The sequence below is a fragment of the Polyodon spathula genome, chromosome 1, assembly GCF_017654505.1.
Source record: "Polyodon spathula isolate WHYD16114869_AA chromosome 1, ASM1765450v1, whole genome shotgun sequence".
Lineage (NCBI taxonomy): Eukaryota > Metazoa > Chordata > Actinopteri > Acipenseriformes > Polyodontidae > Polyodon > Polyodon spathula.
Genome location: NC_054534.1, coordinates 73,468,184 through 73,484,949, shown reverse-complemented (window position 1 = coordinate 73,484,949; position 16,766 = coordinate 73,468,184). Strand labels below are relative to the sequence as shown.

The 16,766-nt window shown below is 36.7% G+C and overlaps 1 protein-coding gene across 4 annotated transcripts in view; it reads right to left on the bottom strand.

Annotated features, from left to right (window-relative positions):
- kdm4c (lysine (K)-specific demethylase 4C) overlaps nt 1-16,766 on the bottom strand; it is a 201,143-nt gene that overhangs the window by 163,656 nt on the left and 20,721 nt on the right. For all 4 annotated transcript variants that reach the window (XM_041261798.1, XM_041261791.1, XM_041261782.1 and 1 more), the window contains exon 5: nt 11,462-11,655. In XM_041261798.1, coding sequence (XP_041117732.1) covers nt 11,462-11,655 — 194 coding nt within the window. The remainder of the gene's footprint in view (nt 1-11,461; nt 11,656-16,766) is intronic.

Genomic DNA, 16,766 nt, shown 5'->3' with positions numbered 1-16,766 from the left:
GGACCCCAAATAAAGAAAAATACATTTAAAAAAAAGACACTATAAACACACACCGTCAGCATCCTGGTCTATGCACATGGGATGCCACCTGCACAGTGAAATCAACTATTTTGTCTTAATAAAAAGTGTGCATTGTGTAACTATGCCTCCGAAACGAAAATAATTTTACGTTGCAACAAAGCTGGATACTATATTGAGTTACTTAAGCATACCTCTGTAGTGAATATAGGTTGTCAAAAAGCACTCTGTTTTTTGGCTTATTCCGCAACCATACAGTAAAGCAAAATTGATCAAAGAAAAAACAACAACAACAACAAAAAACCTCAGGATCTGATGAACTTTTAATGTCAAGCTTTTAATATCGGGTTGATTTCGAATGAAAGCTCAGTTTGGGATTCTTGCATGTTGTACTAAGACTTGGGGCAATTCATGTCAATTCAGGCTTTTTGCTTTTAATACAGCGTTTTAATTCTTTAACAAATAGGATAAAGCAAATGCAGAAAACTGCATATATGAGATGAACAGGCACATGTAATTCTACTTTTATTCACAATCTCATCTTATAAACTTACTCCAACAGTTTATCATTCAATTTGATTGTCCTTTCGCTATAATGAACCCCTCGATATAACGAACAAAAGGCTTGGACCCCAATAGGTTCATTATAGTGAGGGTGTACTGTATTTGTAAAATCTAGATGATAGAAAGTAGCCCTTTAACCTACTGTACACATCCACGCGCATTCAAGAATATATGTTAGAGGCAAAGTTTAAAATTACTCAATCCTCCTTAAAATGCTCTACTGTCTCCCAGGCGCCATTCTAAATAAGATGTTGCATCTCAAATTGATTGTTCCTGGAAACATATTTTAAATACATAAAAAATAATTGCTACACAGCTGCTACACTTCCAGTAAAAAGGCTTTGTCTGGGCTTTACCAATGGCTTCAAAATTCAGGAAGATAGTTTCAAAGTTCAAGCCTTAATTTTTTAAGCCAATCATCGGCCATAAATGAAATAGAAAACTAGGTCATAAGAACGGCCTAGATTCTTATATACTTAAGAAAATGTAAATCACCACAATGTTTAAAAGTTAGTGCAACAAATATTCTCAGGCATACAGACAATCATTTCTGCCACAGCAAAACAGATAAAGCATTCTACCCCATCACACTTTTTTCTGTAGATATATAACAGGTAGATAAAACATAATTTGGAGGATTGGGGGGAAAAAAGGTTGTTTTTTCCCCTCTTAAAAGTCGTTTAAGGCAGCTCTGTCCCCACTTATGTCATACCATACTGTGCTCCTTACAATTGTCAATACCACCCTACAATTAGCACTAATAAGACCGTTTTTACCTAATTAGCACAGGAATAAATCAAGCAGAAAATGAGAGCTACTGTACATTTATTTCCTTTTAGATGGGGTCTGGCTACTTTTTTGATCTACTGTGTGCAATTATTTATTTCCTTTATTGTGCCCATAAAAAAAATAGAAATAATGCAAACAAAACATTCTAACTTTTTGAAATTGCTGCACCCCTCTAATAGAAACAGTTTCTATTTTTAAATTAAACAAACACTTACCATGATTTGATTAGTGAGAAACTATATGTTAAATTTAATTCGCTGTCTTAAAATTACAGTTTCATATTTTAAATATGTGATTATACTATGTGTTCAGAACCAATTTGTTACCAGTTTTGTTGCAAAGAATGTCACTACTGTCAGTCTCTTTTTTCTTTTCTACTGTCAGTATTTCAAAGTGGTTGATTTGATCAACCTACACTCTGCTAGGATAAGCCACAGCTGATTTTTACAGAGCATTCTGAAGCTGTTCAGAGCATTTTTACAGCACTAAGGAATCACTCTGGATTGCATCAACCAACTATGCAAGGTTATCCTGGGATTTCGTTTAAACTAAGTGGTCGATGCAATCTAATTGGATTCCCTGACATTATAAAATGCTCTAAAGAAACAGCTGTGGCTTAGTCTGGAGGGGGTTTGCATTTGGACTGTGTAGTGCTTGGTGTTAATGGGCCCTTAGATGCAACAATTTGGTGTGCGTTCAATTTCTTTCTTTCCACTAACAAGATCAATAATGTCAAAATAGATCTCTCTGAAGCCACAGTACAAGTCATTTGGAACAGACATGACTAAAACCATAAAACCATTTACATGACAGAGTAATAAACTGCTGCCTTGTTTCAGATTTATATGTTAAAAAATATAAATTTTTGTTTAATGTTATAAGGTTGCCATTATTTTACCTTTACATGCACCTAAATATCTAAAAATGAGTTCCCAGCTTCCAAGAGATTACATTGTTCAATTTCTAAATTAAAAAAAAAAGTTTTATACACAGAACAGAATTTTGCAAAAGAACAAAACCTAACAAAATTGAAAAATGTGATTTTGTCCTTGTCCTTTATATAAAAAGCTGATAACAAATAATCCCTCTAAATGTCAAACTTACCAATGAATACACTAGAACCACATTTCTATAGCCAAAGGTTTAACGTTGCCAATACACAAAACTTGACTAACTTACTTTGACCTGTGATATTTACCATAGTGTGACTAATCTGACAGCACTGTCAATTTATCCAGGCACAGATTAGCTTCTCAAATGAATTTTGGTATATAAAACGGGCATGCATTTCCCCCAAAAATGTATCCGTTTGATTTGTTATTTGATTTATATCATAAAACACCACCCACTTCTGATACATGAACTGTTTACAATCTGCAAAACATGAGTGACATCTAGTGGTAATTAGATGGTATAACAAAATAATAAAAAATAAAATAAAGTAAAATAAAATAAAAAAAAAAAAAAAATAATAATAATAATAATAATAATAATAATAATAATAATAAATAATAATAATAATAATAATAAAAATAATAAAAATAATAATGTATTGTAGGTCCTAAGCAATTGAGTATTCTCACTTTTACAGCTGCTTCAACAGAACAGTTACAAACACCTGGGTTGTTAAGTGGCTGATGAAAAAAGTTGAATGGCGAATCAGTGACCTACTACTACTACAAAAAAAAAAAAAAAAAAAAAAAAAAAAAACTTCTGAACTTCAAAACACATTTTATGTTATTTATGTATGTTATTTAGTTATTTACTTATGCTGTATCGGCTATATTTTAACAAAATATTGTAAAACAACAAATATTTGTGACCAAATATTTGGGGAATCATGCACATAAAACCTATTTTGCTCCAGAAATGTTGGTGACCTGTTGCACTGGTAGTAGTATATTACATCATTATATGTACAGCACAACAATATTTGTGCCAGCTCATAGTGGATTATTAAATTCCCCTATGGAAGATTTTTGTTACCTCTAAGGTTCAATGCCCTTAGCCTGCGACTTTGGGCATTACAGCCCCGTCGATAACAATAGTCTTCCCTCGGGGCAATAGTTTTCCACTACAGCCCTCCTTCTCAAGTCCATATTTACTAACACACACACACACACACACACACACACACACACACACACACACACACACACACACACACACACACACACAGTGCCTATAGTAAGTATTCACCCCCCTTGGACGTTTTCAGTTTGTTGTGTTACAACCTGAAATCTTGATGCATTTAAATGGGATTATTTTTCCTTTGATTTACATAACCTACCCAACACTTTGAAGAGGTAAGAGAATTTTTATTGTGAAACAGTTAATGAAAAATAAAAAGAACTGAAATGTCTTGGTTTGATAAGTATTCACCCCGAGTCAATACTTGGTAGAACCACCTTTGGTTTGCACATCTGGATCATTGGTGGACAGCAATCTTCAAGTCTTGCCACAGATTCTCAATCGGATTCAAGTCCGGACTTTGACTGGGCCACTCTAGGACATTCAATTTCTTGTTTTTAAGCCACTCCAGTGTCGCTGTGGCTGTGTGCTTGGGGTCATTGTCCTGCTGAAAGGTGAATCTCCATCCCAGTCTTAGATTTTTTGCAGACTGAAGCAGGTTTTCCTCAAGGATTTGCCTATATTTAGCACCATCCATTTTGCCCTCTACCCTGACAGGCTTCCCAGTCCCTGTCGTTGAAAAGCATCCCTATAGCATTATGCTGCCACCACCATGCTTCACAGTAGGGTTGGTGTTACCTGGGTGATGTGCTGTGTTGGGTTTGCGCCAGACATAACACTTTGCATTTAGGCCAAATAGGTCAATTTTTGTTTCATCGGACCACAGAATCTTTTGCCACATCTTTTCAGAGTCTCCCACATGCCTTTTTGCAAATTCTAAGAGGGACTTTACATTGGCTTTTTCAGAAATGGCTTCCTTCTTGCCACTCTTCCATACAGGCTAGATTTGTGGAGTACCTCAGCTATTGTTGACACATGGACAATTTCTTCCATCTCAGCCATGGAACACTGTAGGTTTTTCAGAGTTGTCACTGGCCTCTTGGTGGCTTCTCTGACCAATGCCCTTCTTACCCGGCTGCTCAGTTTGGGAGGACAGCCTGCTATAAGCAGATTCTGGGTGGTGCCGTATACCTTCCACTTCTTAATGATCGACTTGACTGTGCTACAAGGGATATTCAATGCCTTTGAAATCTTGTTATACCCCTCCCCTGATCTGTGCCTTTCCACAACTTTTTTTCCCGGAGTTGTTTTGAAGGCTCCTTGGTCTTCATGGTAGTAACTTTGCTTTGAATGCACAACCCAACTTTGAGACCTTACAGAGGCAGGTGTATTTACTCTGAAATCATGTGACTTTTACTGCACACAGATGGACTCCAATGAGCTTATTTAGTGTCAAAGCCAAAAAAATTATCTAATGAAGTAATTTAGGTTGTTGAGAGCTGCGACAGAGTTCGTCAAACGTGTTCTTGTTATTAAATACAACAGTTACGTTAAATACCTGATTCATGTCTTATTTAAAGAAGAACTGCACACATTGGAGGGATGTATTAAAATGGATGTGCGCCTGGGCAGATATAGGATTCGGCTGAATCCGAACCCTGCTCAAAAAGGTATTTAACACACACACACACACACACACACACACACACACTTACAGTGGCTCGCAAAAGTATTCACCCCCCTTGGACTTTTCCACATTTTATTGTTACAACATGGAAACAAAATTGATATAATTAGGAGTTTTTGCCACTGATCAACACAAAAAAGTCCATAATGTCAAAGTGAAAAATAAAATCTACAAATTGTTCTAAATTAATTACAAATGCAAAACAGAAAATAATTGATTGCATTAAGTATTCACCCTTTGCTGTGACACACCTAAATAAGCTCTGGTGCAACCAATTGTCTTTAGAAGTCACACAGTTAGTTGAATGGAGTCCACATGTGTGCAATTAAGGTGTTTCTCATGATTTCAAGTTAAATATACCTGTCTCTGGGAGGTCCCACAGTTGGTTAGCACATTTCCTAACATAAACTACATCAAGAAGACGAAGGAACACTCAAAACAAATCGGAATAAGGTTCTTCAAAAGCACCAATCAGGGGTAGGATATAAGAACATTTCCAAGGCAATGAGTATCCCCCGGAGCACAGTAAAGTCCATTATTAAGAAATGGAGAGAATACGGCACAACTGCGCTATGACACTAGTCAAGGAGGTCACCAAGAGGCCTATTGCAACTCTAAAGGAGTTACAGTCTTCCACGGCTGAGCTGGGAGACACTGTGCATACGACAACAATAGCTCAGGTGCTTCACAAAACTGGCCTTTATGGGAGAGTGGCAAAAAGAAAGCCATTGTTGAAAAAAATTCACATCAGATCTCGGCTAGAGTTTGCCAGAAGGCATGTGGGCGACTCCGAGACTACGTGGAAGAAGATTCTATGGTCTGATGAGAGCAAAATAGAGCTTTTGGACTCAATGCTAAGCGCTATGTTTGGCACAAGCCTAACACCGCACATCATCCTGAGAAACACCATCCCAACCGTGAAGCATGGTGGTGGCAGTATCATGCTATGGGGATGTTTCTCTGCATCAGGGCCTGGAAAGCTCATGAAGATAGAGGGCAAAATGGATGCAGCAAAGTACAGAGAAATCCTGGAGGAAAACCTGCTGAAGTCTGCAAGAGACCTGGGACTTGGGAGAAGATTAATCTTCCAGCAGGACAATGACCCCAAACATACAGCCAAAGCCACACTGGAGTGGCTTAAAAACAAAAAGGTCAATGTCCTGGAGTGGCCCAGTCAAAACCCAGACCTCAATCCAATTGAGAATATGTGGAAAGAGTTGAAAATTGCTGTTCGTCAAAGGTCCCCATCCAACTTGACGGAGCTTGAGCAATTTTGCAAAGAAGGATGGGCAAAAATTGCAGTGTCCAGATGTGCAAAGCTGGTAGAGACGTATCCAAATAGACTCATGGCTGTAATTGCTGCCAAAGGTGCCTCTACCAAATATTGACTCAAGGGGGTGAATACTTATGCAATCAATTATTTTCTGTTTTGTATTTGTAATTAATTTAGAACAATTTGTAGATTTTATTTTTCACTTTGACATTATGGACTTTTTTGTGTTGATCAGTGGCAAAAACTCCTAATTAAATCCATTTTGATTCCATGTTGTAACACAATAAAATGTGGAAAAGTGCAAGGGGGGGATGAATACTTTTGAGAGCCACTGTATGTATGTAAGTATATGTGTGTGTGTATATATATATATATATATATATATATATATATATATATATATATATATATATATATATAGACACACACACACACACACACACAGTATATTAGATCATAACGCCTCTGCCTCTATGTCATCAGTCACTGTGAAGGATGACCTCTGCTTCCCTCTAAGACTGCAGTATTTCACACCAAACAGAGATCAGAGCAAAACATGAACTCTGTATGGGTAGAAACCTTGTGACATTAGAAAAGTTTTTTTTTTTTTTTTTTTAAATTGATATAGAGACATGTGTTAAGGTCATTATCAATGAAACAGTAAGTCTAGAAAGGAAATACATTAGAACCCCCCAAAAAATGTTCTTGGTTCACCTAAAAGGACTAGAAGCTTCTCCTGTTTACCCAATTATTATTTTATAACAAAATGCCATAGTGGTTCCCAGAGCTTAACTTCACAATCAGATAATTCAGCAGATATCAAATAATACGCAATTCCTTCCGTCTTTGGTTCACTCCTGTATACAGGCATTACATATGGTTTAAGCTCACCTAAAATGACATTAATGCACCAACACCTTAATGCTGCTTTATCTCCCAACAGCTAGGAAACTGGGTAAATGCATTCTGTCTTTACTCAGTGCTTAATGCAGGAGATTTCCAGAGTAATATAGTGCTTATCTTTAACAAGGTGTCAAGATCAGACTTTGTCTTTCTAATTCAGGATTGTTAGAAGCTTTCTTGTTATTATGAACCTGATGGACTAGATAGCTAATTAATCTAAACCAAATATTTATGCATGGAATATTTTAATATAAATCCACCTCAGGAAGGGAGTCAGTAAGATAGTAATTTTAACCCCCTAATTGATCATTAAGCATTGACAAAAATTCTATACATACACAGCACACTTCCTAGCCACTTTATCAGGACCTGCTTACCAGACTGGATTAGAGATGCAAACTGGGCTGATCATGTGATGTGACATGTGATCTCTGCAGCACTATAGTGCTGTTGGGGAAGCACATTTACAAGAAATGGGGAGGGGAAAAGACGGTGGAGTTGCCCATCCAAAACATTAAATGACTGAACAGATTAGCAACCCTCAAGACACCTACCAACATTTTATGGACTCTATGCCACATTGTGCAATAGCTGTGATCCGCAAAATATTAGCGCAGACGATGGCTCAACCTGATATTAGGGCCATGGTGTGTAACTAATGTGGTAATGCGGCTGGTGGTCAAGGCAGACAATGGCAGGAATAGCACTCACCCAGTGACAGAACTGCAAGCTTAGCACTTTCGTGCACTTTTACTATTTACACAAAACAAAAAGGTTTAAACAAAACAAAACAAAAAAAACAAAACAAACAAAAACCTAACTCTCATTGTAGTGCAAACTAAACTTTTCAGGTTCTAACTAAAACCAGACAGCTAGGCTGTGTGGGGCTAATCACATTAGTTTATTTAATAATTGATTTTAAAAATGAATTAATTTGACTAACTAAATAGTTTAAATTTCCATGTGTTAATTAACCTGAATGTATACTATATGACCATTACCATAGTAGGGTATCGAGATAATCCATTAATATAATCAGAGTATTCATTTACATTAATTAAGACCTCAACATAATCATTTTATTTAATGGCATGTATAAGATTGAGGAATTACGATGAACACACAAAACACCCTCAACCACAACATGGTAAGTTAAAATATAGTAGCAGTTTATTATATAGGCTATTACTAATGATATAGAAAGGAAAAACGTTGTGAGGTAACAGTTCAATATATATATCAATGCAGCAAGAGTAAACACTAATTCCTTGGATATAGATGTCTACATTTATGGTTCCCCAATAATGCACTTAACTACAGTACAAGTGAAATCCCATTGCTTTACTAGCATCAACATTTCACTCTAACACAGTACACTGACTCTTCTGTATCAATGTCAGTCCAGCCTGCATGGATCTCCCAGCCTGTGGTGACATCACACTGCTGACAGTCCCCTGCTGAGTTACAGACAGTGCTACATAGGCAATCCTTCTGCCTCTATTGCTTACAAACAAAACAACCCTTGTTCAATTACAACTTATTTTAATAATTGTTGTAAATCTCCCTCTCGATCTGTGAGGGTGCTAAATAGCAAAAGGAGAAGTCTCTGGACGGGCTGGCCTGACAGTTCGTTTCCGAGGTCAGAAAGTCGGTCAGCCTGGATGGAAACAAGACTCTGTTGCAGGAACATATTTTACCTGGAAGTTATATGCAGAGTCACTTACAATAGGACACTGATTTAACATCTCATCTGCAGGATGGAGCACAAGGAGGTTAAGTGACTTGCTCAGGGTCACACAGTGAGTCAGCCAGTGGCAAAGGTAGGATTTGAACCAGGGACCTTCTTGTTACGCCCTGGACTGTAACCACTGGACCACCCTGCCTCCTGGAGAAGATACCAAAAGTGTGCAGAAAAAATCTCCTGTTGTAGTTCAGTGTTCACTTTGTTGCAACAAAATCTTCAAACCCAAGTTGGGCTCGACACACGTCCTGTGCGTTCTTTTCTTTCTTTGATTGCTTCACCCATAGGCAGACAACAGTCTCACAAGCTGCTTTGTGTACGGCTGAAATAGAAGCTAGTCAAAGCCGGGAATGGTTCTTATTGATGCATAGATAAACTGACCCACAGACGTCTCTTTCCTTCCAGCAGGAGTCCGACAGGGAACTTTCTTGGACTTTAGTTTATTGCAGGGTACAGAATCTTCTTGCAGTCAAGAGGTACAAAGCTTAACAATATCTTCTCTTATGGTGCCATGTTAGACTCAGAAACCAATTTGGAAACTAAATTGGAAACCAATTCAAAGTTCTTGCTGCAAGTTTCCAGTTCTTATAGGACTTTCACATAAAGACCTATACATTACCCCTATAACTGTCTTCCACTGTGATAGACAACAGATTGCCTCACCCTGCATGGGATGAATGAATGATCTAATTATGACTTCCTTCTGCTGTTCCAGCTTTCTTCCTCCACAAATTTGGATTGGACGCTGCGATCTATTTACAATCCTGTAAAAGCCTTTTGTGTCAGGTTCAGTTAAACTCCACTGATCAAAGGCTCACTACCCCCTCCTTTGTGCTGGGTGCTCGGAAGTTGCTATAGTCAACAGTTCACACGCTGTCCTTCATATTGTATGCTCAAGAATGAATCCAAAAGATTAGTTCAGATATGTACTTATATCAAAAATAGATATTAATTCTAGGCAATTGTGCCTACAGCTGTTTACCGGTTACAAAACATTTCTTTCACCGTACCTTTGCTTCCGGTCTGACTACACAGGTCTCTTCTCCGGTTTTCACACAGACAGCCTTCTACACAGACTGCACACAAACACCTCACCCATCTTTCATACCTGCTCGCTCAGTCACAGGCAGGCATCCCCCATTTCACTAGAGCCAGGTGCAACTCATCCCGGCTCACTCCTGTGGCACCCAGAGAGATGCAGTCCTGCTCCAAAACCCCTGGACCACACCCTCTCTCCTTCCTCCCCCTACTCTGCCACACCAATATATGCATACCTTTCTCTGAATTTTATTTATTTAGATTTTTCCTGCACGTTTGCTTTTCAGTTTATAAGCAGATGTTGCATTGCCTGCATGCCTGCAGAGTGCAGTTAAATTCAGCATCACCACCATCTGCCAACTTTTCACATACTGTAGGATTATAGACTATTGGTGTGTATCACTGCCATACAAATTAAATATGTAGGTCTGCCCTTCTGTTTGATAATAGAATGCAACATGGTCCACCAAATTGGTTAACTTTGATCTAATGATATTTGGGCAACAAAATCCCCTTATTGATGATCCCATTGGTTTCTTAAAACTGTGTATATTCTAACTACTTATGCAATAGTATGATGAAGGCTGTATTTTTAACAGTAAAAAATGTCATGGCATTTCACAAAAATACGTATTTCAAGAAATTTCAGGATTAAACATAATATTTATTAAAGCAGAAAAAATAGCGGTCACATTTAAAATGTATAATTTTCTCTAGAGTTATTATTATACAACAAATGTTCCTAAATATTTAAATGCTTACCTGAAAAACAGTAAATACTAAATTGCAGAATATTTCGTATTTTAATGTCTGCCTTTTAAAGACATTCTATTGTCACTATCAGTGAATTATCAAAAAAAAAAAAAAAAAAAAAAAAAAAAAAAAAAAATTAAATAAATAACGACACGTGAAATGTCCACGTCTTGTACTGGACAAACAGATTTTGCCAAAAACTTTGAAGACATTTATAAAGAAATCGTGCAGCTCTATGTAGTGTGTTTAATAATTTACCGCAAGCAAAGTAAACCGGCGGCCAGACGAAGTATTACAGCTAGTGCGTCAATGAGGCAAACATTTGCAGTAGTTCTTGCGTGATAACAAATATGTATATTTATACTACTCTTAAAAGAAATGTGAATTTACAATGTTCAGTGTAAATAGTGTTTCTGCTCTGAAAATCTTATGTATGATGTTCATTATATGTGATGTTCAAGTTGTATCCGATTGTTTGTTTTTCATTTTCATATCGTTTTAAAACGGAGCCGCACATTTTGCAGGTGCGGCAGTTTATGTAGTCCAAAATCACGGCTGTTCTAGCGTTAAACACTCTCAACTCAATTTTCAGTTTTGTAAGTTAATTAATAACTGGAGTAAACAAGAGGCCCAGTTGTGTTTTAGGGTGACAACATGTTAAAAAGTGCCATGGACTGACATGTTCCTTGACTTCTGTAACCTTGTATCAATTTCTCAGGCTTACCATGATTTTGGCTCTCCAAAGTGAAGGTAATTGATGCTGTAAAGATCCATGTCTTCAGTATGCCATGCAAAAGTTGTTTTCCACATTCCAAAATAGAGATATGGTGTATTTACTCCTTCGATGGAAATGCCACAGTCCTCTCCAACAAGATCTAGGATGGAGTTTAGATGAGTAATGTTCCACTCCTCAATTCCCTGGAACAAAACAGACCACATTTGAGCACGGCAGCATATCACCGATAATTCAATAGGAGTCTAATGCTCTTTTTGTACCAATGTGACCTACTTTTTTTTCAATTAGCATTCAAGTGAGAAAAAAACATCCTTTATTATTTGGTAAAATTTACTAGGGAATTCTTCTTTTGTAGTTTGTTCAATGCTACAACCTAGTGGTTGCACATGTTGTTACAAGGCTATTTGTTGAAAGAAAAGATATCATTCACATGTTCACGTTTTATCCTTTAACAGTAAACGTAATTGTTCTCATCTTTGTTAGAATGATTGATTCCTCTTCACTTTAATGAAAGACACAGTAAGAACTACAACAAAGACCTAATGGAACCACTGGGGATCCAAGATTAAAGGGTTCAAAAAGACCAAGCAGGGAAAACAATAAAATGATTAATAAAGAAAGATGCTGGTTCGCCACACACAACACATGTCTTGTTCACACTTGCATTTTCATACAAGTACTGTTGCGGAACAGAATCGCAATGTCTGTTCACAATGGCCGATTGTTACCGGCATCGTACCAGTATAACTGTATCGATACGAAACCCAGACAAGTTCAAGTTTCGTACCGGTGTAGTATCAAACTCGTTGCCCCTTGGAAATCCATGTCGCTTGCTCATTATGCGCAGGTGCAAGGCGATCTCTTTACTTACTTTACATGGGCTCGGCTGAGTTTGTCAAAGCGGGTTCACGCTGACTCGGCAACTCCAGAGGTTCACGCACAGCGGCTGCCAGTGATCACCATTAGGGCATCATAAACTCAGATGTTGTTCATTTAAATGTTTTAACTGTCCAACACGTATGACTGAGAGATTTAGATTTAACAGCCAACTGCCTAAAGTATTAATAATACACCAAAAATACACAACATAACATAAAAAGACTACGTTGAAAAGAACGCAGATTGAAAATGATCACATTAAAAAGACACCAAAGCATTTTTATTTTTTTTTCTAATAGCTGCGCTTTCAGCAGAGATACATGATATGTGACGTTTGTGTAAGAACATCGGGAAAGGACACTGGCTGTTTTGGGGCTGTTCTGGGGTGCATCTATGTTATAATGTGTTGTGTTATTTTATTAGTCAGTTGTGTATTTTAAATGTTTCTAATCCTTCATTTGCTTGTATATGTCTTTTCATCTGCCATTTATATCCATATCCTTATTTTTCTTTTTCCATTTTATTTGTCCTTCTTATAAGAAACATTTTTAAATGGTTTATTTTGTTTAATTTCTGTAAATTGCTTTGGATAAAAGCGTCTGTTAAAAATTACATTGTGTATATATGTATATATTAGGATTTATTTTTTTGTCTTTGACAACCTCTGGCCCAACAGACACCCATTTCCATGGCTGGATATATTGTTTATTGTAGCTGTGGAGATTGGTGCCCCCTAGATAGTGTGTCTTCTGCGGCTCTTAATTTAAAACGGACACTGTCCACTCCTTACGTTCCAATAAACAATGCAAACACTGCATGGCCTCGAATGTGACTAATTTATCAAGAAGCCATAGGGAAAACAAGTTTCCTCGGCTAGATAAACAGTTTACTGTAGCTGTGGAAATTGGTGTCCCTACGGAGTGTGTCTTCTGGGGCTCTTAGATGTGTAAATGTCACATTGTCCACTCCTTGCTTTCCAATAAACATGATAAACACAGCACGGCCTCAGATGTGAGTCTTTAATTATGAAGCCATAGAGGACACCAGTTTCCATGGCTGGATATACGGTTCATTATAGCTGTGGAGATTGCTGTCCCCTAGATAGTGTGTCTTCTGGGGTTCTTAGAAATGTAAAATGCACAGTGGCCACTCCTTACGTTCCAATAAACACTCCTATTAGAACATACCATGGTGCTCATACTACTAGCTCGTCGTCAATATGGCAGAGAAATCCGAAGGTTGAGTATTTAGGGTCAATCAAATCCCATTGATGCATACAGACTCAGATAACTAATCTTGGTGGACATAAGCATTTTTAGATTCAAAACAGTAACAAATATAAATGTATTTTATTAAAAGAGTTTTAATCTAACAAACATTTAATTTGAAACAAAAACTAAAAAGTCTTTTAATGCATAAAAATCAGCTCATTAACCCGGAAGTCCGTTTTGGATTTACTGTGCACACTGAACTTTTTTTTTTACTATTAAAACAAAGTAACTTTTTTTTTTACAAAATACAGTAAAAGTCTTCACGGGTCCAAATGAATCAACCCTACAACCACGAACTGACAATTATTTACCCGACCCGATGCAAATTCTTGTTATTACTCGACCCGAAAAAACAGCGGAATGCTTTTCCTTTCCCCAGCTTAGTATGTGCACTGACTAGATAAAGTATTAAAGCAGTGGGTTTTTTCCCCCACTGAACCTGCAAATCTGGCTGAACTACAGACAGTGTTTATTCCACTGTTAACCTATACTGTAAAATTAAATGTTTGTGTAAAAGATAAAGATAAATACAGTATCTGAAAATCAAATTACCTGAAGTATGATCTTGTAAATGCATGACTTTATTACACGTGTTTACAAACACAAGAGCAAATGGAATTGAGATGTAAAATTAGTGTTTTGCAAAACTTGTTTTTCTTATTTGTCCACAATAACAACAAATCATTCCCACACTGCAGACTTGCACTTTTATGTGACCTTTAGTTCATGGAATTCTGCAAGCTGTGTCATGTGCTACTGGGGGAAGCCAATCCACGCAGCAGATGATGATCAATCAAATGATGATTTTTAGTACTAAAGAGAACTTCTTCAATAGTAATGGACAGTTTGTGTACTATTGAGTAAACAAAATTGGACCCGACCTGAGTGTTGCGTGACAATTTTGTACCCGAAAACACAATATACAGTGCTCCCCCTTTAAAACGTTGAAGTCGGGAGGCATAGTTAAGAGACCGTGCTGTAATGAGAATACTAGTTTTAGTGTTGTCAATTAATCATAGTTAACTTCTGTGATTAACATGTTCATTTCTTTGGAGATTAATTTATTTAATGCGTCTTTGTCTTTATTATTTCTTGACGATTACTTTTTTTTAAAAACTTTTTTTGTATTAATACACCAGGTTTTTATCAGCATCTAGTTTGTTTGTACTCTGCACCGATTGCTTCCTGACGTCTCCTGGTAACACTGGGGTGGGGAAGTGTGTGCAGAACAAAAAACTCCCGCTATGCAGTCAATGTCTCTTTCAGTCACAGCTGATGTGAGGCAGTGATATGCAATGTAACAAAATAATCATATTGAGCTCAATATTCTTCTCATTAGTGAAATTCGACTCCTATTGCAAGTACTTTTTTTTTGTTTTTAAAATACACATATATATATATATATTTACATATCAGTGAATAAAAACGTTTTTGTAATATTCATGCGGACAATCTGACAAATACAGTAATCTGTCTCGTATCCGCCCGTCACATATCCGCCTTAACAGTTTATCTGCCATGATCAACCTCTACAGCAACGCTAGTTTATTATTGAACAGAGACGATTAGTTCAAAGATTGTAGAGCCTACCAGAGTTTTCTTACATTGTGTTGTATGTGCTCCATGTGCTACCATTGCTGGTAGTGTCATGTGAGCTGTTCAGTGTGTTGATATGTAAATAAACCCTGTTCGCCTGCTGGGCATATCAACTTCAACCTCCGTTTCAATCTCCTGCCTGTCACTCCGCAGCAAATGCACACACCCACATGGCAGATGGCTATCCTGTCACAATCATTAATACCCTGTAACTTTCTAAACAAGGTATTTAGGGGAGCTCCTTAATAAAAGCTGCATCTCAAAACAATAACTGTGTGCATATTGTAATTGTTGCAGCTGTGTGCAATGGTATTTAAAACAGGATTAATTTACCCGTCTTTTTACATATCCACCCTTACTCTGGTCCCACCGCAGTCTGATATGCGACTGACTACTGTACTGCGTCGGAAAAATAAATAATATAGTATAATACATAACAATTTATATGTGTGTGTATATGTGTGTGTGTGTGTGTGTGTGTGTGTCTATCTATATATATATATATATATATATATATATATATATATATATATATATATATATATATATATATATATATATATATATATACACATATATATATACACACACACACAATGTTATATATGTGTGTGTGTCAAAAATATGGATGTCTGACGGTACCTTGTAAATAGCTAAACAAAAATTTCGGTCGTGTTGTTTGCTTGTGATCTGTGTAATGATACTATGACTACACATTACTGATGAATTAATATTGATATTACTGTTACTATTGCTATTGTCAATAATAATAATAATAATAATAATAATAATAATAATAATAATAATAATAATAATGGCATTCCAGGGCACTTTACAAATGAAATATAAAAAAGCCTGTGTCTAATATATAATCCAGCTACAAATAAACAGATCAAAACAAATATGTTTTCAAACACAATTTAAAAAGATTAAATTGTGCTAACATTCCTGATATGAATTGGGAGCTAGTCCAAAGACGGTGGGCATTTAATTAAATTAAATATAATTAAATGCCCTGACTCTGACAGAGTTCAAATTAATTTGGAAATAGAACAGTTGAACAAAACAAAACACTTCACAGAAACATAAAGGCACGGTGACCAAAAGAAATAGACAAACAAACAATAACTAACACAAGTATCATGCTGGTGTTGAACCAGCACGCATAGTAAATGTTTCTTTATATTTATTCTTTTACCTCCTCTCTCTTACTCCTGTTCTCCACTGCTGAACGCTCCAACCATGCTTTATATTGTGGCAGAGGGATTAACTGGCTATTACCTAGTTTATCCCTCAGATTTTATCATATGCGTAATCAACAGCCACTTAATCAATAAACACTCGCTGTTGACCACACATTCTCACGATTTTATCTGGATGGGGTGACGTCAGGCCAGGAAGCGAATAGCTCACAGAGACAATAGTGCAGGGTATAAAAGCGTTACGGCACATTTTAATTATAAATAAAAAGATTTAACAAAACTGAAACACCTCCCAAAACAAAACAGCTCATTGACAAAACCAAACAGAAAAAACACAAAACATAG